Here is a 23497-nt window from a genome sequence, read left to right as displayed (position 1 = left end):
TAATATGCCTGCCTCTTGTGAACCAATGATGAGCAGCCCCAACATGGGTTTCAGAACTTGACCCCCACCTATTGGCGAAAGATGGAATGACACATTCCAATTGACTTACCCCATGCAATTGTATTGCATCTCCATTGAAAGAAAGTTGTGCAGGGTTGGATTTTCAAAGTGGGGTTAGGAACCCAACATCCAGATGAATTTCAGACTCCAAGTCGACACCTCAAATTCAAAATGGACTAATTGGCCAGGGAAGCGAGCAATTGGCACCCTGTTCGCGGTGCCGAGTACCTCCAGGAGGTGGGAGCAACCTGCCTGGCGCCAGAGACAAAGGCAGATGGCAGCCATTTTGGAGGCTGCTGCTGTCTGGCTGAAGAGAGCAGGCAGCCCCTCAGAGGGCCAGCAACATCAACGAGGATGAAAGAGGCCTTGAAGGAAAAAGAAAATTGGCTCCACATTTCCATTACAACAGTGACTCGAGACATCCAAAATACTTCATTAGCTGCTCAGCACATGTTATATAAATGAATGCAAGTTCCTACTCTGGGAACCAGCTGAAAATATGTGAGCTGCCCAGTACTCTCCTAAAATAACAACTGGGGGTCCCAGTGTGTCATAAAGACACTCATTTACATTTTTAAAGGGGCCGAATGCCCCATCGGCGCTCCAATCACCCTTGATAACTTGGCATCTGCCAAACAGTTAGAGCGAGCGGGGGGAGGTGGGGTGGGGGAGGGGGATGGTGACAAGTCATGTCCCATCACCACTTTCTGACTAGGTTAGAAGATGTAAAATCTCTTCCCCCCCCCCCACACCCCAACACCTGCCCCAGGCCCACCACTGACTTCACGGGATAAATAAAGGATTAAAAGTAATTCTTCGTGTAAGATATCACATTGTGATTCTGGGACGTGGCTCCTTGTGTTTGATTTTTGAAGTGGCACACTGTGTAAACTTCTGATAATTTATGCACAGCCACTCTGAGCCGTACCAGCCTTTTATCAATGATATTTGCCATGCTATAGAGTCAAAGTTAAATCATTAACAAATATATGTCTAACTGTCCAAGGGAAGGGTAAATGTAAGTCAGAATCCCCTATGAAAACTTTAGCAGAATTTTTCATAAAATGAAGATAACATTCGTTATCGAGCCATTGAACTGGGGCCCTGGAGCTCTGCAGATTAGCACAAGAATTAGAAGCAGGAACAAAAACAGTAAATGCTGGAAAATCTCAGCAGGCCTGACAGCATCTGTGGGGAGGAGAATAGAGCCAAAGTTTTGAGTCCAGGTGACCAAAGGGTCTTGGATGACCATTGGATGAACCCAGGTCTAAGATAGCCCCTTCCCAACAGACCATCCTGGAGTCTCAATTGCGCTTACAGAAGGACCTGACTGTGTCCCTTACTATTGAATCCCCGACTGCATGCCTGTGCTTTGATCCCCCCCCCCCACACCCCTCCGCCCCGCTGTACAGCAGAGCCAGCAGTGGTGCCACTGTCCTGGACACTGCTGTCATCATCCTCTGATATGCTGTCTTCCCCAACAGCATCTAAAATGAGGTAACTGTTTGAGAGAGGGAGGGGCACAGCCTCAGGGGACTCCTGCACTGACTCCCTATTGTTTGTGACTGCCACCCATCTATCTTCCTCAACCTTGGCTGCGGTCACCTCCCTGAAACTTCTGTCTATGACGCTGTCCACCACATGCATGCTCCTAAGTGCGGAAGTGTGCAAAGGACTAGTGGGGGAATTCCAGTGCTTAAGGCCCAGCGAGCAGTGGACATGACCTTCAATGGTAGGACAACTGGCCAGAATTAAAGAAAAACAGAGGGTTGCAGGACTGGAGGAGGGTCAAGGACATCTCTCAGAGGACACGGGGCATTCTGAAGTGAGAGGGCGAACAGCCAGTGGTGGTGGTCCATGTTGCAACTAACGACATAGGTAGAAAGGAAAATGCATTCAGGGAGTTAGGAAGGCAGCTGAAATGCAGGGTCTCCAGGGCTGTATTCTCAGGAATACTCCCTGTGCCACGTGATAGTGAGGCAAAAAATAGGAAGATAGTGTAGCTTAATAAGTGGCTTGAGAGTTGATGCAGGAGGGAAGACTTCAGATTTTTAGAGGGGAGGGCCCAGGGATTTAAGTTTTGCTCTTCAAGAGTTGGATAATCTCTATGTGTCCCTGAACAGCAGAGAACTTGAGGCCCTCAGCTTAATGGAAATCAGTATTGGACGAAAGATTTGCACTTCAGTTACAGGGAGCCTTCATCCAGCGGTAACACTGTGAGATAAATTGGGCAATGCTTTATGCCTCTGGATTTTGGGAGACCCATATATGCCTTGTCTGAAGAAGACTTATTTTCTCTGCGCTACCATTGGCAGATATAATCATCCAATGCAGAGAGCACTGGCTGTCCATCTGAGGCAGTGAGCGTCCTGAGAGACCATAAAGAATTCTGTGTTGTTAGTTTGTACAGACCACCCCAACTTTACAGCAACCACCCCCCCCCCCCGCCCCGCCCCAACCCCCACCTCCACCAAAATTGTAGAAAGAAGTTTAATCAAAATGACTTGAATAGATTTTAGTTTCTCCATTATGTACAGGACTCCGACATCTCCACTTTGAGGCAATTGGAGATGATTCCATAGCACCAGGAGGTACAACAGGACCGAGGTGACCCAGAGGGTTGTGAATCTGTGGAATTCACGACCGCACAAAGTAGTTGAGGCCAAAGTGTTGCTTGAATGCAAGAAATTAGATGTAGCTCTTGGGGCTAAAGGGATCAAGGGATATGAGGGGGAAAAGGAGGGATCAGGATATTGAGTTTGATGATCAGCCATGATAATGAATGATGGAGCAGGTTCAAAGGGCCAAATGGCCTACTCCTGATTCTAGTTTCTATGTTTCTATCTAGAACCATGTCAAGTCGGAGGCATTATCCAATGTAATTCAGCTCCCTTTCCATCTGCCAATTTATCTATTTTCATCAATTTAGATTAAGCGGTTAATCATAATGTTCCAGCAGACACTTTAAATGTGCTTCCCTTTTGTTATTCTGTAGGCTTCTGGAGCAGCAGCAGTCTATATTAATGATGACATGTCAAGCGATGAAAATGATAATGATCAGGATTTGGAACAGGTAAGAGAGGTTGAAGTACCTGGCAATCAAGCACCCTCAATCTTTCCATTCCCAGGAATGTGGGAAATTATCCTGCCTTACCCTCCTCCGGAATCTTCCATTCCTGCTCCCCTTCCGCCCGCCCACATTGACCATCCACTCATTTGATTTGATTCGATTCGATTTATTATTGTCACATGTATTAGCATACAGTGAAAAGTATTGTTTCTTGCGCGCTATACAGACAAAAACATACCACTCATAGAGTACATAAGGGAGAATGAAAGTAAAATATGGTGTTACAGATGTCATAGCTAGGGGGTAGGGAAAGATCAGCTTAATATAAGGTAGATCCATTCAAAAGTCTGATGGCAGCAGGGAAGAAGCTGTTTTTGAGTCGGTTGGTACGCAATCTCAAATTTTTGTACCTTGTTCCTGACGGAATAAGGTGGAAGAGAGTATGTCTGGGGTGCATGGGGTCCTTGATTATGCTGGGTGCTTTTCCGAGGCAGCGGGAAGTGTAGACAGAGTCAATGGATGGGAGGCTGGTTTGAGTGATGGACTGGGCAACTTTCATACCTTTGTAGTTTCTTGTGGTCTTGGTCAGAGCAGGAGCCGTACCAAGCTGTGATACATCTGGAAAGGATGCTTTCTATGCTGCGTCTGTAAAAATCGGTGAGAGTTGTAGTGAACATGCCGAATTTCCTTAGCCTCCTGAGAAATTAGAGGCTTTTGATTCGAGGAAATCATCACCAACTCTCCTGTGGTATGGACTGCAAACACTGAATGGCTGCTGCTGTCACTGGAGACATGCAGTCCAGCCAGACTGAGTCATTCCACTGCCCTACCACTTCAACATCCAGTGCAAACGCCAAGGTTCGGCACAGAGTCTAATAATCTACGCACATGATTAAACTACCGCCAAGAAGAAGTGACAGTATTAAAGAACATGGCAACTTTTTAAAAGATTGGCAAGTGAAACAGACATTTAAAAGTCATCTTTCCTTTGAAATATGAACAGAGAAGTTTCACCAACGCCAAGACTACACCAGCAACAGCAGAGACACTTCGGGATAAATAGACCATTAGTCACATGCAATTCCTCAATGCATTAGTATTTCATGCTCAGGCTTTAGCTTGTGGTTCACTAGTCTCCAAATTCCAACCCACCCCCGCCCCACCTTCACCACCCCCTCCTCAACTCACTTTATTAATTGACAAACCATGGTTGTTGTGTTTTATGCCTCAGAGATATGTAGCGATGATACACTGATTCCTGTGCCTAACCAGGAACTTTATTCATAGTGTTCGTGGAAATGTCACCTCTCTCATGCTTTCAGATTCTTGCCTCTGGTTTAATTTGATGGAACCACACCCAGGCTCGGTTAATAGCTCAGAGAGAGTCAACAGACTTAGACAACCAAGCACTGAACAATTGAAAACTACAATGTTCAAAACTTCTTGTGATTTGGTCTCTGGGAACATAGTAGAGACTTGTGACCTTCCAATGCTACAGCCCCCTTTTTATGATATCTTTGCACTGCATGTGTGGAGGTTGACCTCTGCTTTCATCTAGCCGTTCACACCAGACCCGTTACTCATTTCTTGACCAAGATGCCCTGAGTAGTCACTCAGCCTTAAGTCTGGTGGTTAGCACTTTGATATGATTTCACAGACCCCCCTCCCCCCCTAGAGACTCTGAGGGGTTCACAGAACCCTAGTTTGAGCTCAAGTGCCCTATTGGATGCATTGTTCACTGTGGAAGTACCGTAACTCCACTGCCATTGTCACATGACAAGGCCAATAAACCATCATAAATAACACTATTAGGGTTAGGGCTAGCTTTAGGGCTTCATATAGAATCAGAAGAGGTGTTTTGTCATATACAAACATTGTGTTGTGCGCAGTATTCAATGGTTCAATTTTTCTGCATTTGATTATTTGAGGCTGTTTACTATGGATGTTCACCGTGTTTAATTGGTTAAGCCTAGGTGTGGACTCAGAGTAAAGAAAGCAGTGTTGTGGGATAAGCTGGTCCAGAGTTTAACCTTGCTCGGGCAGGCACGTAGCCAACAATGAAGCATGTGACAACATGTGAAAAGATGTTGGTCGCGCATCCCAACACTCCATGCAATATTTCAGTTGGCGGACGCACATGAGAGTCAGAAGTAGACCCACCGACAATCGAGCAGGGAATGTAGCCCATTCGGGGACCAATTGAATGTAGTTTCACGTGGCCCGTCTGCTCTTACGGCTGGTGGGTGGGCTGATTGTCCAGACGGCCTTTGTGTTTTAGCTTCAATCCTGGTCCTTTATTCATTCATGGGCGTCGTTGGCTGGCCAGCATTTATTGCCCATCCCTAGTTGCTCTTGTCCAGAGGGCATTTGAGAGTCAACCACATTGCTGTGGCTCTGGAATCCCATGTAGGCCAGACCAGGTTAAGATGGCTGATTTCCTTTCCTAAGGTCCAGGCCGGAATGAACTATGTGGGCTCAAATAACATTTTCAAAGTTGTCAGGGGACTGAGGTTTGTGTTTGAACGTGCTGCCTCAGACACCCTTTGCATAGCTTTTCCATCACAATTATTTTTTCTACACCTTCACAATGCCTGTCCCCCTGAGGGAGCGCATTAGAAGCATCATCCCACATTTTGTTCTCTCTGTGCTCACCCTCTTTCCAATCTCCCCTGCATTGTTGAGCTTTTCCCAGCACCTGTTTCACACTGGCTGCCTGTTAATTGGCCAGCTCGTGTGAAATTGCATTCTGGGGCCACCCACAGCCAGGAGTGCGTTCTGCATTCACCTCCCGATCCACCCAGTGCACGCACCCAACGGACAAAACATTCAGGCCCAGAAATCTGGAGCATAGGATTCTATCGTGCAGAAGGAGGCCATTCGGCCCATCGAGTCTGCACAGGCCACAATCCCCCCCAGGCCCCATCCCCATGCATTTAACCTAGCTAGTCCCCCTGACACTAAGGGGCAATTTAGCATGGCCAATCCACCTAACCCACAGATCGTTCCGACTGTGGGAGGAAACCGGAGCACCCAGAGGAAACCCACGCAGACACGGGGAGAACGTGCAAACTCCACACAGACAGTGACCCAAGCCGGGAATCGAACCCGGGTCCCTAGCACTGTGAGGCAGCAGGGCTAACCACTGTGCCACCATATTACCTCATGCAGCAGACATTTTAAAACATTGTGAATAAAATCTGTTACACATTGAAGCTGGTGTCTCATCTCTGCATGGGTCCAAGATATAATAAGAAGTTTAACAACACCAGGTTAAAGTCCAACAGGTTTATTTGGTAGCAAAAGCCACACAAGCTTTCGAGGCTCTAAGCCCCTTCTTCAGGTGAGTGGGAATTTAATAAAGAGAATGGACTTTAACCTGGTGTTGTTAAAATTCTTACTGTGTTTACCCCAGTCCAACGCCGGCATCTCCACTCCAAGATATAAAGCATACAACAGGGTAGAAATTAACCCCAGACAGGGGCAAGAAACAGGCAGTATCTAATTGGTCACTGCAGCATATGATATTCAGTGGTGCAGCCACTGACTAAGATGAATTTCTCCCCTAAGTAACTAACCATAAAATTTTAACGCTAAATCTTCATCAATAATGTTTGAATTCTTCCTTCTGAATGCTTATCTCCCAACATACATGAGGTACTACACAAGTTCTAACAGACAGTATTGACTGTGGCCATTAGTGGACAAAGGCCAACAGGCTTTGGCTTATTCTTTTGGATGAGGGAACAATAGTAATTTTCCAGCTGTGCACAGGATTGGATGACTATCAGACAAGGAATTTCAAAGCTGAGCCTGGTCCCGATTAGGAAAACAGGTCTTTCTGTTCGTTCCAGTCTAAAGGTCAGACCCTAAGCCAAATTCAGAGCGGGATATGTTTGTTCACCTTGCAGTGCTGCTGTGGATGAAGAGCATCACCTCAGCCGCTACCTGTGCCGAGGCAGCGCTGCTGGCCCTCAGGGAATCGGCGTAAGCCTGCCTCGCGTAACCCTCCCACAGCATCTTGATGAGTCCTGTTTATATCATCATGAGGTGTGAATGGGAAACAGTTTCCATGGTCGAGCCTCTCCCTACCAGTCACGCCCAATGGGAGGGAAAGATTAACAGTCTTCACTCTGTCAACTCGTTGTCCCAAAACCACAAAAACCTGGTGATTTGTTTTGCTAGTTGTTTAGATGAAGGTTTCTTCAAACCTAGCAACACGTTTTAAAAACCTGTGAGCAAAAATGTTATGTTATTCCTAAAAGACTAAGTGGGGCAATTTTCCCAAAATAACTCCAAGTGTCCCAAAGGTTGGGAAAACAGGTGGGTTTCGGAGCGGAGGAGGTTGAGAGGAGACTTGATAGAGGTTTATAAGATGATGAGGGGGATAGATAGAGTGAACGTTCAAAGACTATTTCCTCGGGTGAATGGAGCGGTAACTAGGGGGCATAACTATAGGGTTCATGGTGGGAGATATAGGAAGGATGTCCGAGGTAGGTTCTTTACGCAGAGAGTGGTTGGGGTGTGGAATGGACTGCCTGCAGGGATAGTGGAGTCAGAAACTTTAGGAACATTTAAGAAGCTATTGGATAGGCACATGGAGTACTTCGGGATGATAGGGAGGAAATAGCTTGATCTGGGTTTCAGACAAAGCTCGGCACAACATCATGGGCCGAAGGGCCTGTTCTGTGCTGTACTGTTCTATGTTCTATGTTTCCTGCCTATTTTTATCTGTGAACTGAGTTTTGGTTATTTATGGAACTCTGTTCAATGCAGAGGCCATGAGGTGATTCACGCCAATAGGGAGGGCTGGAGTCTAAACCCGCCAGAGAGGCCAGCAAAGGAGTGCTCAGGGGACCATCCTGCAGGCGCCCGATCTCCCAGTGTACCAGGAGATTGGTTGATATCCCTCCCCCCGCAACAGACATGGCCTTCCCCCCCCACGGGAATGGCTGCTCCCGGACATCGCCTGCCTCCTGATTGCGCCCATCCCTGATCACCAGCCTCCTTATCACCCCCCCCCCTGCCACCCACATGCCGGCACCGACCACCCTCCACCTCAATTGCCAGAATCCCGATCGCTAGGCCTGACCCCAGCCCCACCACTAGCCCCTAGGCCCCAATGCAGAGTTCCCCCCTTTCCTCCCCTCCTATCTCCCCCTTGTCTGGCTCCCCCCCAATTTGGTCCTGCCCCCATGAGGCCCCACCCCCTCAGACTTCCACCCCCTTGGCACTGCCCAGTGGCACTGCCATTGTGCCAGGGTGCCTGGTGGGCAATACCGGGTGCCAGGCTGGCACTGCCAGAGTCCTGGGCTGGCAGCGCCCCAGCTGGCACTGCCCAAGGGGCACAGCCCCCCTTTCCCCCGACTTCTGAGAGGGCCTCAGTGGTCTGCGGGTTCCACCGGCAAGGCCATCACATCTGGTCTTCGTGACTGGGGACCAGCTGTGATTCCCCGTTGGTGTGGACCTCCACCAGCGAGGCCAGAAAGACGAATGAACCCAGGAAATAGCATCCGGAGCTCACTAAATACATTGAAATAAACTGTTGAATATTTAAATCAGCCTCGGACCCAGGGGACTGCGCGAGGTTGGTCACGACACAAAAGATGTCCCAGGAAGATCGTGACCTGCCAGATGCCAGGGGTGAATCCGATTTTTGGGGTCCCGCTGAAATTTCCCGTCCTGCTACACTAGTCGAGTAGCGTAACGGGGCAGGATAATCGCACCCATGATATTGGAGATAGAGCCAATCATGTTCAAGAAAAATGAGACTTGAATGGTAATAATATTAAATAATACTAAATGTCACAGATATTTAGGTGTCCAAATCACCAACAACCTGTCCTAGTTCCTCCATGCTGACACTATAGTTAAGAAAGCCCACCAACATCTCTACTTTCTCAGAAGACCAAGGAAATTCGGCATGTCAGCTACGACTCTCACCAACTTTTACAGATGCACCATAGAAAGCATTCTTTCTGGTTGTATCAAAGCTTGGTCTGGCTCCTGCAGTGCCCAAGACCGCGAGAAACTAGAAAAAGTCATGAAAGTAGCCCAATCCATCACACAAACCAGCATCCCATCCATTGACTCTGTCTACACTTCCCGCTGCCTCGGCAAAGCAGCCAGCATAACTAAGGACCCCACGCACCCCGGACATTCTCTCTTCCACCTTCTTCCGTCGGGAAAAAGATACAAACGTCTGAGGTCACGTACCAACCAACTCAAGAACAGCCTCTTCCCTGCTGCTGTCAGACTTTTGAATGGACTTACCTTGCATTAAGTTGATCTTTCTCCACACCCTAGCTATGACTGTAACACTACATTCTGCACTCTCTCGTTTCCTTCTCTATATACGGTATGTTGTGGCTGTGTAGCGCGCAAGAAACAATACTTTTCACTGTATGTTAATACATGTGACAATAATAAATCAAATCAAATCAAAATCGAATCAAAGAGCAGGAGAATAAACATGTAACAGTTTCAGGCTAACTACATCTTTCAGACCAATCACCCCACTTATCCACAGCATTTCATTGGTTCATTTTGGATAATCCTCACTGTTTTTCATTTCAAGAGGGAAGACATTTTGTTTTCATACATCCTCCCCGAAAGTTCTTCAATAAATCATGTACCCTTTCTCCAATAAGTGAATGTAGAATCCCAACAGTGCAGAAGGAGATAATTTGGCCCATCAAGTCTGCACCAACTCACATCTTACCCAGCTCTATTCCTGTTACCCAGTGCATTTACCATGGCTAATCCCCCTAACCTGCACATCTTTGCATGGTGGCACAGTGGTTAGCACTGCTGCCTCACAGCTCCAGGGACCCGGGTTCAATTCCCGCCTCGGGTCACTGTCTGTGCAGAGTTTGCACATTCTCCCCGTGCCTGCGTGGGTTTCCTCCGGGTGCTCCGGTTTCCTCCCACAGTCCAAAGATGTGTGGGTTAGGTTGATTGGCCTTGCTAAATTGCCTCTTAGTGTTCCGGGATGCGTAGGTTAGAGGGATTAGCAGGGTAAATATGTAGGGTGATGGGGATAGGGCCTGGGTGGGATTGTTGTCGGTGCAGACTCAATGGGCTGAACGGCCTCTTTCTGTACTGTAGGAATTCTATGATTCTATTCTATGATTCTATCTTTGGAGTGTGGGGGGAAACCAGAGAACCGGGAGGGAGCCCACGCAGACATGGGGTGAACATGCAAACTCCACACAAACTGTGACCCAAGCCGGGAATCGAACCCGGGTCCCTGGTGCTGTGAGGCAGCAGTGCTAACCACCCTGCCATCCACCAGTTAGAAGTGATACATGGCTTGATAGGGACAGCTGGCACCAGCACAAACAGGATGAGCTGAATAAACTCAATGTGTATGGGTTTGATTTTAGTTTCTAATCAGCTCAATTGGTTTGCAATGAGCAATTGCAGATCGGGAAGATTCCAGGTTTACCTTGCTGAGTCAGCTAGTTTCAGGTGACATGGCAATGTGGGTGTATTAGTCAGCCTCATCTCTGGGCTTAGGAAGAGAGAAGGTGATGTCATGGCAAAGTCACTAGACTAGTAATCCAAAGGCTAAAGCTTGGGGGAACTGGGTTCCATTCCCACCACCAAAGCTGGTGAAATTTGCATTCAATTAGTAAATCTAAATTAATAAACTTAGCCATGAATAATGGTGACAGTGAAACGATCACAGATTGTTGTAAAACCCGTCTGGTTGACTAATGCCCTTCAGGGAAGGAAATCTGTCATCTTTACCAGGGTCTGGCCTACTTGTGTCTCCAGGTCCACAATGATGTGGTTGCCTCTTAACTGCCCTCTGAAATGGCCGACCAAACCTCTCAAGGCCAGTTAGGGATAGGCAGCAAATGTTGGCCGACTTCCCATGACAGGGAGGTGAAAGGTGACCGAGATTCCCATTTATGAATACTTTGCAAATGGAACAACATCACCAAGGGTGGCACAGTGATTAGCACTGCTGCCTCGCAGCGCCAGAGACCCAGGTTCAATTCCGGCCTCTGGTGACTGTGTGGAGTTTGCACGTTCTTCCCATGTCTGCGTGGGTTTCCTCTGGGTGCTCCCGTTTCCTCCCACACTCCAAAGATGTGCAAGTTAGGTGGATTGGCCATGCTAAATTGCTCCTTAGTGTCAGGGGGATTAGCAGGGTAAATACGTGGGCTTGCGGGGATAGGACCTGGCTGGTGCAGGCTTGATGGGCCGAATGGACTGTAGGGATTCTATGATTCTATAATCACACCACAAGCAAAGATACTAACACCCTCTAGTCTCATAGGTTATCTGGGCACCATATTGTGGGCAGATGGCACAAAACCTTGAATGTTATGGTGTGCCAAGTACTCATCCAGGTACTTTTTGAAGGCATCCTGCCTCCACTACCCTGCCAGGCAGTGCATTTCAGACTGTCTAGGTAAAAAACATTTTCCTCAAATCCCCCCTGAACCTCCCACCCCCCACTTTTAACTTGTATCCTCTCATAACTGACCCTTCAACTAAGGGGAACAGCTGCTCCTTATCCAGCCTGCCATGGATATGGATTTTCCAAGAGTCCTGATTATCAGGAGGGTAGACATTAGAAAGAGAACAGGAAGATAGAATGCAAGTTAGAGCACACTCACTTGAAGATCAATTCTCATTTGTTTGCTAGATTCTGCAAGGATCAACAATGGGAATTAATACAAAAGCTTGCCTTGTGCCACCAAGTATTGCTGTTTAATGTAGAGTAGTTTCAAAATGAGCTAAGATATAAAAGCTTCCATTATTTCTCTGTATTACTGACAATGCAATAATGAAGGCAGCTGTAAACCTGATCGATACTGTATGATCTTTTTATCAGTTTAATACTAGTTAGTTATCTGAAGACCTCTTTGCATTTACAGTTGGATAACACTATTCTTTAATCGTTATTCCGAAACCTTGAGACCATCTAGTGGTGGTAGTAAGCAAAACTGCTTCAACATCACTTTTATTTATTTGTAGGAGTTGACTTTAAGCTTTATACATCCCAAAATATTTCACATCTGGTGAATGAAATACTTTTAAAATGTGAAACTTTTGCTACATATGAAAATACATCAGCCAATTTGCACAGAGCAATAATGCCATGGGATCCGCTGGGACAGAGTCTATTCCCTGTCAACTGCTGGGACAGAGTCTTGGTTCAATAGATCTTCTGAAAGATAGTGCCTCTGACAATGCAGCATTCCCATCACACTTCTGAAGTGTCACTTCTGAAGGGTCTTGAACCCTTAACCTTTTGGTTTAGGATAGACCTAAAAGGTTCTGTGGTACTGTTAAAGAGAATTGATTTCCTGGTCAGTACAGTGGTTAATATCCCAGCCTCTCACGAGGGAGACCAACAGTCAATTCCCGACGGGGGAGCTTAGGTATTGTGTAAAATGTGTGCTGGCAGGAGAGGTGTGCTTTATAGGGCGGCATGGTGGCACAGTGATTAGCCCTGCTGCTTCACAGCGCCAAGGACTTGGGTTCGATTCCAGCCTTGGGTGACTGTCTGTGTGGAGTTTGCACGTTCTCCCCATATCTGCGTGGGTTTCCTCCGAGTGCTCCGGTTTCCTCCCACAGTCCAAAGATGTGTAGGTTGGGTGGATTGGTCATACTAAATTGCATCTTAGTGTTTAAAGCTGTGTAGGTTAGGTGGATTGGCCATGCTAAATTGCCTCTTAGTGTTTAAAGATGTGTAGGTTAGATGGATTAGCCATGGTATTTGTGTGGGGTTAAGGGGATAGGGCAGAGGGGAAGGGCTTGATGGATGCTCTATGTGAGAGTCAATGCAGACTCAATGGGCCAAATGGCCTCAATCTGCTGTAGGGATTCTATGGTAAGAGTGTTCATTCAGTGACTTAATGACAGTGACTGTGGGCAGAATTTTATGCCCCGTGGCAACAATGGCAGGGCCATAAATGCAGCAAGCCACTCAAAATTCCAATAGCTTCAGCAGGAGATTAAAATCCCACTGGTGCAGAATTTTGCCTTATGTTTCAAAAATATTTCATTGGCTGTGACGCCCTTTGGGGCATCATGAAAACAGGAAAGGTGCTATATAAATGCAAGTTCTTTTTCAACTGCCTCAAGGCAGCTTTGCTGCAATTCTAAATTTGCCACATGAGAATCCATTCCCTGTCAACTCATGGCCAATGCGTTAGTTCACCAACATACAATGCAAAGAGCTGACCCTCACTTGTTATAGAGCTTCAATTTGCAGAAGACTACTCTTAATCGGGTATCTTCAGTATTAAATTGTCTTATTGCAAGCGCAAAGATCTTTCGTTATTGATCAGGAAGTCAGATAAAGTGCAAGAGCCACACTAAAGAACCCCAAAGTTAGTCCCAGAAGAGGAAACAACGTGAATCAGGATGTAATGAGGAAACATCAATCTTCAAACCTTGCAGATTGTTCAAGGAAGAGAAGCTGGTCTAAGTACTACAGTTTAGGTGTCCTGCAAAAGAGTTAAAACGGAATTAACATTCTTCTTTTATCGCTGAGCTTAGGAGTTTTATTGCTATGGCACAGAGCAAGTTGGTATCATTGTCAAGTGTGTTAAAGTCAGGTTTCGATTAGAACCATAGAATCTGCCTTGACTCTGAAAGAGCAGCCAACCCATGCCCTTCGCTCCATCTTATCTCCATAATCCAATGCAACTACCATGGTGAATCCACCTAACCCACATATGTTATTCACTAAGGGACATTTTAAGATGCCCTAATCCACCTAACCTGCACATCTTTGGAGTATGGGAGGAAACCCCCGCAGGCATGGGAAGAACGTGCAAACTCCACAGAGACAGTCGCCCAAGCCAGGAATCGAACCCAGGTCCCTGGCGCTGTGAGGCAGCAGTGCTAACCATTGTGCCACTGTGCCACCCATTTTACCACAGAGCAGGAAGATCATTCAATCCCAACACATTGGCACTGACTCTCATTTACTCAATCCATTGCCTTTTCCAAAGACCTCTTCCTTTTTAAATATTTAGTAATATTGTTTTAAAATCAATATGGATTCTGCTTCCAGCACTGATCCTGATGTCCAAAAGCACTCTGTGTAAAAATAAAATTCTATTAACTCTTTTTATTATTTTGGTTCTAGTTTTAAATTTCCACTTATCAGTTTCTGACTTATTAATCAGGGGAAATATATTTTACCCTGTTTGCCTTAGAACTCCTTATCATGTTAAGTATCTCTATCAGATTTCCATTTAACCTTCTCTGTTCTACTGAATTAAAAAACAGTTTCTCAGGGATTTTGTCATAATTAATTACCCTGCTATTATCCCAGTGAATCTTCCTCTCTGTGGCCTCAATCTCCTTCTGAAAGCAGGAGGCATGTAAATATATACAAGGGACGGAATTCTCCGACCTCACCCGCGGCTGGGATTCTCCAGTGCCGCTGCAGTGAATGAAGATTTGGCTGAGCGCCAAATTCTCTGTTCCTGCTGGCAGTGGTAGCAGGACGTGAAGGGCTGTAGAATTCTGGGCAATATTCTAAATCTGCCATAACGAATGATTTGTATAGATTTAGGATTACTCTTTACTTTTTTAACTCCATTCTCCTGTTTATATAACTTCTGATTCCATAGGCGTTAGATTGTTGGAATATTTACACAGACTGTCAGTAAATATTACTATTTTAGGTAGGTGTACATTTATACACACTGCAGTAGCTACTGCTATTGGATACTGGCCCACTATTAAATGGTAGGTTTGAAGCAAAGCTATTAAACTGCATTTTTCTGTCTCCTTTATAAAGAAAGCCACTGCTGCCTCACAGAGCCAGGGATCCGGGTTCGATTCCCGGCTTGGGTCATTGTCTGTGCAGAGTCTGCACCTTCTCACCGTGTCTGCGTGGATCTCCTCCGGTTTCCCCCCACAATCTGAAAGATGTGCTGGTTAGGTGCATTGGCCATGCTAAATTCTCCCTCAGTGTAAAGTTTGAAGTTTATTCATGAGTCACAAGTAGGCTTACACTAACACTGCAATGAAGTTACTGTGAAAGTCCTCTAGTCACCACACTCCGGCACCTGTTCGGGTACACTGAGGGAGAATTTAGCATGGCCAATGCACCTTAACCAGCACGTCTTTTGGAGTGTGGGAGGAAACTGGAGCACCCGGGAGGAAGCCCATGCAGACACGGGGAGAACGTGCAAACTCCACACAGACAGTGACCCAAGCCAGTAATTGAGCCCGGGTCCCTGACGCTGTGAGGCAGCAGTGCTAACCACTGTGCCACCGTGCCGCCTGAACAGGCGTCGGAGTTGGCGACTAGGAGATTTTCACAGTAACTTCATTGCAGCGTTAATGTAAGCGTACTTATGACACTAACAAATAAACTCAAAGGAGAGTAAGACAAATCATGCTGCAGTTGAGTAAAGAGTATCGACGTGTTTTGTACTGAAATCCTTCACACTTTTTTCTTCTTCCTATAGGTCATGTTTGGAACAATGTTTGACAATAGCGTTGGCGACCACACTATTCTGTGAACAAATTCGGAAGAACTGAAGATCAAATGCAAGTGATTTGCACTCGAAGCCACAAGAGCTTTCAGAACAAATAACTTGGCAAATGTGTATTGTAAAGTGCTTTGCACTGGCTTCTGATACACTAAGTGATGTGGAAAAGGGCGTAAATGTGCAGGCACCAGTTATTAGTTAAAGTGTGCATCTTTCTCTTGGTTGTAGTATGCTATTTCTTATCTAAAACACGATGATTGGACAAGTCTTCTCGTACTTGCGTGGAATGTCTTGATTTGGCACATGTGAAAGTACGGACTATTGTACTTAGTTAACCAAGTCCCAGCCCCAATATTTCTCCTCTGGGTGAAGAGATGCTAATTTTGTTTCAGGACACGTTCAGAAACACGGGGGAAAAACTCCAGCCTGAAGGTCACTTCAACGTGAAGTCTCCACCAAAGCGCGCAAGGGTGTCAGATAAAGCACCGTGCTGCTCATCGCTCTGTTGAGATGTAATGCCGCTGTGAGAGAAGTGAAAACAGATACCCAAATGCACTTTCCAGTGGCAGTCAGTGGATGGCAATAAGGACCAGTGACCCTGGCTGAAATTTTTTTTTCTTTTCAGTCCAGGCACTGAATCCGGATGCAGTGCCCAGTCTGAAATCAGCCAAGTCGGAGGCAGACTGGGAACTCAATCTGGGGTCTTCCTGGTTTGTATGGCTGAGCAACAAGGACACAACCAAAGAGCGCGCTCATCCTTTTGGCAACTTGGAAGAGCACTTCGGAATGACCGCAGAGAAGCAGCGTGAATGGATTTCTTTTACATTAAAACCGGGCACACAGAAGGAACATGGGACCATTAGTAGTCCAGGGAGTAATTTAATTTATTTGGTTGAGTGAAGCAAACTGCATTTTAAAGAATGGAATATGGCTTAACTAAGGTTTATTCTTCGTTCCTTTAATTTTACGTGTCTGTCATTTTGAAGGTCCCACATTCACTGTCTAACTGTAGAGAAAATTGCTGCCTCTCATTCAGAAAAACAAAACCCAACTCCTGTGCCATTTCCGCCCCTCCCCCCCAACCTTTAGTGACACAAGTGCATTGAATGCATGGCTGTGACATCTCAATGTAAGTTATCTTGACAATACAGGAATAGGGTAGGGTTTTTCATCTTCATAATTATGAAGTATATAATTCTTAAAGTAATAAATTAATGTTTTGTTGCACTTCACTGTGAAATACATGCAATTGTTATTTAACTGATAAATACTAGTGTATGCTAATGATATATTAATAAATATAATATATTACCAGTAACCAACCTGTCGTTCTCTTTATTCTTAAGAAAAATTGTGAAATTATAATTGGAGGTACCATAGAATTCCTACAGTGCAGAAGAGGCCATTCGGCCCATCAGGTCGGCACTGACTCTCTGACAGAGAATCTTACAAGCTCGCTTCCTATCCCCATAACCCCACCCATTTCCCATGGCTCATCCATCTAATCTACACATCTTTATACACTAAGCAGCAACTTTACCTTGGTCAATCCACCTAACCCGTGTATCTTTGTTCTGTGGGAAGAAACCGGAGCTCCCGGAGGGAACCCACGCAGACACGGGAAGAACGTGCAAACTCTACACAGTCACCCAAGGCCTGAATCGAATCCAGGTCCTTGGCGTAGAGAAGACAGCAGTGCTAACCACTGTGACACCATGCCGCCTTGTCTTTTCATTCCCTAATTTTGCCCATGTAGCTTTAGTTCCTAAATATTTGTTAAAATATGGAAGCGCACAGAGCGCCACCAAATCCTGATTTGATTTGATTTGATTTATTATTGTCACATGTTAGGTGCCGCGCTAAATTGCCCCTTAGTGTCCCAGGATGCATAGAGGGATTAGTGCGGTAAATATGTGGAGTTATGGGGATAGGGCCTGGGGTGGGATTGTTGTCATAGAATCATAGAATCATAGAAACCCTACAGTACAGAAAGAGGCCATTCGGCCCATCGAGTCTGCACCGACCACAATCCCACCCAGGCCCTACCCCCATATTCCTACATATTTACCCGCTAATCCCTCTAAACTATGCATTTCAGGACACTAAGGGGCAATTTTTAGCATGGCCAATCAACCTAACCCGCACATCTTTGGACTGTGGGAGGAAACCGGAGCACCCGGAGGAAACCCACGCAGACACGAGGAGAATGTGCAAACTCCACACAGACAGTGACCCTAGCCGGGAATCGAACCCAGGTCCCTGGAGCTGTGAAGCAGCAATGCTAACCACTGTGCTACCGTGCCGATGCAGACTCGATGGGTCGAATGGCCTCCTTCTGCACTGTAGGATTGCTATGGTTTCTATGAGATTCTTTGGTCTCCCAGCCGTGTGTTACCTGCCGGCAGCAATTGGGAATGGGAATTCCCATTAATGTCACCCCAAGTCAGTGGGAAACCCGCGGATGGGGGTTTATTGTCGGCGGGACAGGGGAATCCCACCGGCGTGAACGGCTGGAGAATTTCGGCCTTGGTATCTTGAACTTATCTTCTGAACAATAGCCTCCCATCATTGGCTGTGTAGCATTGTGAGGTTGTGTAGGAACAATGATGAGGATTACAAGTTCAACACTTTACCATAAAGTTCTCCAGCAGCTTTTACATGCCATACCTGTCGCCAAGACCGGTGAGAACCCCTGTGCAAGTGGCGCATCACCTCTAGTGCAAAGGTCATGACAATAGTTGCATGAGTACCCAGGCACCATCTTGGTGATCTATACCATACTTAGACAGAAAGACTATCAAACTCTTCTGACAAAGTGCTGCCTGAGATGCATACAATACTCTGTGAACGAATCCTTGTATAGCACAAATTTATTAATTCTTAGATTACTTATTGATTCTTTAGGATTAAATTGAGGAGAATTTTCTTCACCAAGAAAGTGTGGGATTCATAGAATCCCGACAGTGCAGAAGGAGGCCAGTTGGCCCATCGAGCCTGTACCAACAACGATCCCACTCAGGCCTTATTCCAGTAACCCCACGTATTCACCCTGATAATCTCCCTGACTAAGGGGTAATTAAGCAATGCCAATTCACCCAATCTGCACATTTGGGAGGAAACCAGAGCACCCGGAGGAAACCCACGCAGACACAGGGAGAACATGCAGACTCCGCACAGGCAGTGACCCAAGCCAGGAATCGAACCTGGGTCCCTGGTGCTCGAAATTCACTTGTCATAAGAATGATTTTTTAAAAAATTAACAACCTGAAAGTGAGAAAAGCAGAAGGGAACAGCTGAACAAAGAGGGAGGCGCAGTATGTTATAAATCTTAGTTCTGGTGTGTTCATTGAGGGAGTCCAAGTTGCTGTGGCAACATGCACCTTTTACATGCATGTTGCAGGCTGGCTGGAGCTATGGATGGTGATGGTAGAGACTCCACTGTTCTTTCATTGAATCCCTTCAGTGCATAAGGAGGCCATTCGGCCCATCCAGCCTGCACCAACAGCAATCCCACCCAGGCCCTATCCCCGTAATTCCACGTGCTAATCCCCCGAACACGAAGGGGGAATTTAGCATGGCAAATCCATCTGACCTGCAAGTCTTTGGAGTGTGGGAGGAAACCGGAGCACCCAGAGGAAACCCACGCAGACATGGGGAGAAGGTGCAACCTCCACATAGGCAGTGACCCAAGACCGGAATGGAACCCAGGTCCCTGGTGCTGAGACGCAGCAGTGCTAACCACTGTGCCAATGGAAGCTGACCAGGAATCCCATTCTTACTGGGAAACATAGAAAGATATAGAAACATAGAAGGTAGGAGCAAGAGGAGGCCATTTAGTCCTTCAAGTCTGCTCCGTCATTCAGTACAATCATGGCTGATCATCCAATCCGATAGCCTAATCTTGCTTTCTCCCCATAACCTTTGATCCCATTCACCCCAAGTGCTATATCCAGCCGCCTCTTGAATACATTCAATGTTTTGGCATCAACTACTTCCTGTGGTAATGAATTCCACAGGCTCACCACTCTTTGGGTGAAGAAATGTCTGCTCACCTCCGGCCAAATGGTCTACCCTGAATCCTCAGACTGTGGCCCCTAGTTCTGGATTCCCCCGCCATCAGGAATATCCTCCCCGCATCTACCCTGTCCAGCCCTGTTAGAATTTTATAAATCTCTATGAGATCCCCCCTCATTCATCTGAACTCCAGCAAAAACAAGCCTAACCTAGTCAATCTCTCCTCATACATCAGTCCCACCATCCCTGGAAAAAGCCTGTGAACCTTCGCTGTACTCCCTCGAGAGCAAGAACATCCTTCCTTGACGTGTGTTGGAAGAATTTGCAAGTAGATTCTCAATCTGTTTGGCTGTGTTATGCACGCCCTTCTCCTTGGCCATCAAGTCCTGGGGGGTTTGGGACTCAAAACAAGAGCTTCTGGCTCAGACATAGGAATGCTACCCACTGTGTCACAAGACCTCCCACAAATGTTAGCATGCAAGCTTAAATGTAAACATATCTGCCTAGATCAGTGATCAAACGATAGGAAAAGTTTGGCAGCAAGTTAATTTGTTCCAGCCCCTAACTTGTTTTGATCTCACTTCAGAACATGTAGAAAAGAAATTCAGGACAGTAAAGCAAAACCACAGGGGAGAACCTGCTCATGATCCGGGGCCAGCATTCACATAAAGCCCAGGTACCTTCTTCGCAATGAAACTGCTCCAAAGTTGAGAGTACAGCAGCATCCAGAATGTGGAGTCTGGGATGGAGACATTCAATGTTTGGCCTGTGTCGAGATTGTCAACAGCTAGAGATTGAATAATTAGGAAGTTAAAGGCCAGAAAGATCTGTCTATAACAATGGCCAAAATAAACTTTCAGAATTATCCTGGATAGAAACGCAAAGTATTTTTAAGTTAATTTATTAGTTACAAGTAGGCTTACATTAACACTGATGTGGAGATGCCAGTGTTGGACTGGGGTGGGAGAATCCCACTCTTGGTCTTTAATCAACCTGAAATGTCATGGCCTCATCACACTGTGTTTCCCCCTTGTGGATGCAGAGAGCTATTTAAATCACCATTGAATTTGGCAGGGGCCGTAAAACCCTGGCCCCTGTTTCTCTATCCACAGATGCTGCCTGATTGATTGATTATTTCTAGCATTTTCCATTTCTGTTTCAGATTTTTAGCATCCACGGTATTTTGCCTAATTGGGCTTGAGGGGTGGCACAGTGGTTAGCACTGCTGCCTCACAGCGCCAGGGACATGAGTTTGATTCCCAGCTTGAGTCACTGTCTGTGTGGAGTCTGCACGTTCTCCCCGCGTCTGCGTGGGTTTCCTCCGGGTGCTCCTGTTTCCTCCCACAGTCTGAAAGATGTGCTGGTTAGGTGCATTGACCCGAACAGGCGCCGGAGTGTGGTGACTAGAGGAATTTCACAGAAACTTCATTGCAGTGTTAATGTACAGTAGGAAGTCTCACAACACCAGGTTGAAGTCCAACAAGTTTATTTGGTAGCACGAGCTTTCAGAGCGTTGCCCCTTCATCAGGTGAGTCACCTGACTAACTGTCCTGGCTGGAGACAATTCATACCTCTTTAACCTGCGCTTAACCCTCTCTCCATTCACATTGTCTGCACCTGTAACAACTTGATTACCTGTTAAGACTCGCATTCCAACCATTATCTTATAATTGAGTTTGTGTCTATATATGCCCTGTTTGTGAAACAAATCCTGATGAAGGGACAGTGCTCCGAAAGCTCGTGCTACCAAATAAACCTGTTGGACTTCAACCTGGTGTTGTGAGACTTCCTACTGTACATTAACACTGCAATGAAGTTTCTGTGAAATTCCTCCAGTCGCCACACTCCGGCGCCTGTTCGGGTCAATGCACCTAACCAGCACATCTTTCAGACTGTGGGAGGAAACAGGAGCACCCGGAGGAAACCCACGCAGACGCGGGGAGAACGTGCAAACTCCACACAGACAGTGACCCAAGCCGGGAATCGAACTCAGGTCCCTGACGCTGTGAGGCAGCAGTGCTAACCACTGTGCTACCGTGCCGCCCCTCAAGCCCAATTAGGCAAAATACCGTGGATGCTAAAAATCTGAAACAGAAATGGAAAATGCTAGAAATAATCAGTCGATCAGGCAGCATCTGTGGATAGAGAAACAGGGGCCAGGGTTTTACGGCCCCAGCCAAATTCAATGGTGATTTAAATAGCTCTCCGCATCCACAAGGGGGAAACACAGTGTGATGAGGCCATGATATTCTGGCCAGAGTTAACATTTCAGGTTGATTAAAGACCAAGAGTGGGATTCTCCGGTCTTGACCATGGCTGGAACCATCGTGAGCAAGAACAGAAAATTTGGCCTTCCAGCCAAGACCTTTGGCACGGTAGCACAGTGGTTAGCACTGCTGCCTCACAGCACCAGGGACCCCGGTTCAATTCCGGCCTCGGGTCACTGCGTGTGTGGAGTTTGCACATTCTCCCCGTGTCTGAGTGGGTTTCCTCCGGGTGATCCGGTTTCCTCCCACACTCCAGAAATGTGCTGGTTAGGTGGATTGGCCGTGCCAAATTGACCTTAGTGTCAGGGGGATTAGCAGGGTAAATATGTGGAGTTACGGGAATAGGGCCTGGGTGGGATTGTGGTCGGTGCAGACTCGATGGGCTAAATGGTCTCCTTCTGCACTGTAGGGATTCTATGACTCCATGAAAATTCTATTCATTGTCAGCGGCGCTGGAAAAATCCCAGCCGTAGATGAGAACAGAAGATCTCGGCCCATTTTTTTTAAAAATTCCTTTTCGAAAGAAATAGTTTTGGGTTGGGGGAGAGTGGATTTTAGTAAAATAAGGTAGAATCTTGTCCAAGTAGACTGGCAACAGCTACTAATGGGGAAATGTACAGAAAAGCAGTGGGGAGGTGGCACTCAAAAATGAAATGGGGAGGTTATGGGACCAACATTTTCCCTCTAGGGTGATAGGAAGGCTTAACAAGCCCAGTGAACCATGGATGACCAGAGATATTCAGGAGAGGATGAGAAGGAAATTGGGATAAATAAGATACAAAGGAGGCAAATCAGCAGAGGCATTAATGGAGTAAAGAAATTGCAGGGTGGAGCTTAAGAAAGCAATTACGAGAACAAAGAGGAACAATGAGAAAGCTCTGGTTGGTAAAAGTAGGGAAAATCCCAAGATATTCTGCAAGCATGTCAATAGAAAGAGGATAACCAGGGAAAGAGTAAGGCCCATTAGAGACCAAGGGGGCAATCTGTGGGTGGAGCTCGAGGACTTCAGTGTTGAATGAATACTTCACATCCATCTTCACCCAAGAGAATGAGGATGATGGTGTGGAATTCAGGGAGAGACTGCGAGGTTCTTGAAAAAATTGACATCGGGAAGGACAAGGTGTTGGAGGTGTTGGCAGGATTAAAAGTGGGCAAATCTTCAGGTCCGGATGAATTGTGTCCCAGTCTGCAACGGGAGGCAAGGGAGGAGATTGCAGGGGTCCTGACACAAAGTTTTACATCTTGTCTGGCCACAGACAAGGTGCCAGAGAACTGGAGAATAGCTAATGTGGTTCAGCTGTTTAAGAAGGTTTGTAGAGATAAGCTGGCAAACTCCAGGCCAATGAATCTCACGTCAGTGGTAGGGAAACTACTGGAGAAAATTCTGAAGGAGACAATCTATCTCCACTTGGAAAGGCAAGGTTTGATCAGGGATAGTCAGCATGGCTTCATCAGAGGGAGGTCATGCCAAACAAATTTGATTGAACTTTTTGAGGAAGTGACCAATTGTGTAGATGAGGGTAGCGCAGTTGATGTAGTCCATATGGACACGTATGGATACGAAGAAGTCAGGATGGTGAGTGACTTGGGGGGGATGCACCTGCAGTCCTTGC

The 23497-nt window shown here is 46.4% G+C and overlaps 1 protein-coding gene across 2 annotated transcripts in view; it reads left to right on the top strand.

Moving 5' to 3' along the window:
- The window catches only part of LOC144511809 (solute carrier family 26 member 9-like), a 117627-nt gene extending 100739 nt beyond the window's left edge, over positions 1 to 16888 (top strand). For both annotated transcript variants that reach the window (XM_078242156.1, XM_078242155.1), the window contains exons 20-21: positions 3056 to 3133; positions 15580 to 16888. In XM_078242156.1, the coding sequence (XP_078098282.1) occupies positions 3056 to 3133; positions 15580 to 15633 (132 nt within the window). In that variant the 3' untranslated portion in view covers positions 15634 to 16888. The remainder of the gene's footprint in view (positions 1 to 3055; positions 3134 to 15579) is intronic.
- Positions 16889 to 23497: the final 6609 nt, after the last annotated feature.

This window comes from Mustelus asterias, chromosome 25 (assembly GCF_964213995.1).
Source record: "Mustelus asterias chromosome 25, sMusAst1.hap1.1, whole genome shotgun sequence".
NCBI classification, from domain to species: Eukaryota; Metazoa; Chordata; class Chondrichthyes; order Carcharhiniformes; family Triakidae; genus Mustelus; species Mustelus asterias.
Note: the sequence above shows the minus strand (reverse complement) of the source record. Positions and strands in the feature narration are given on the sequence as shown.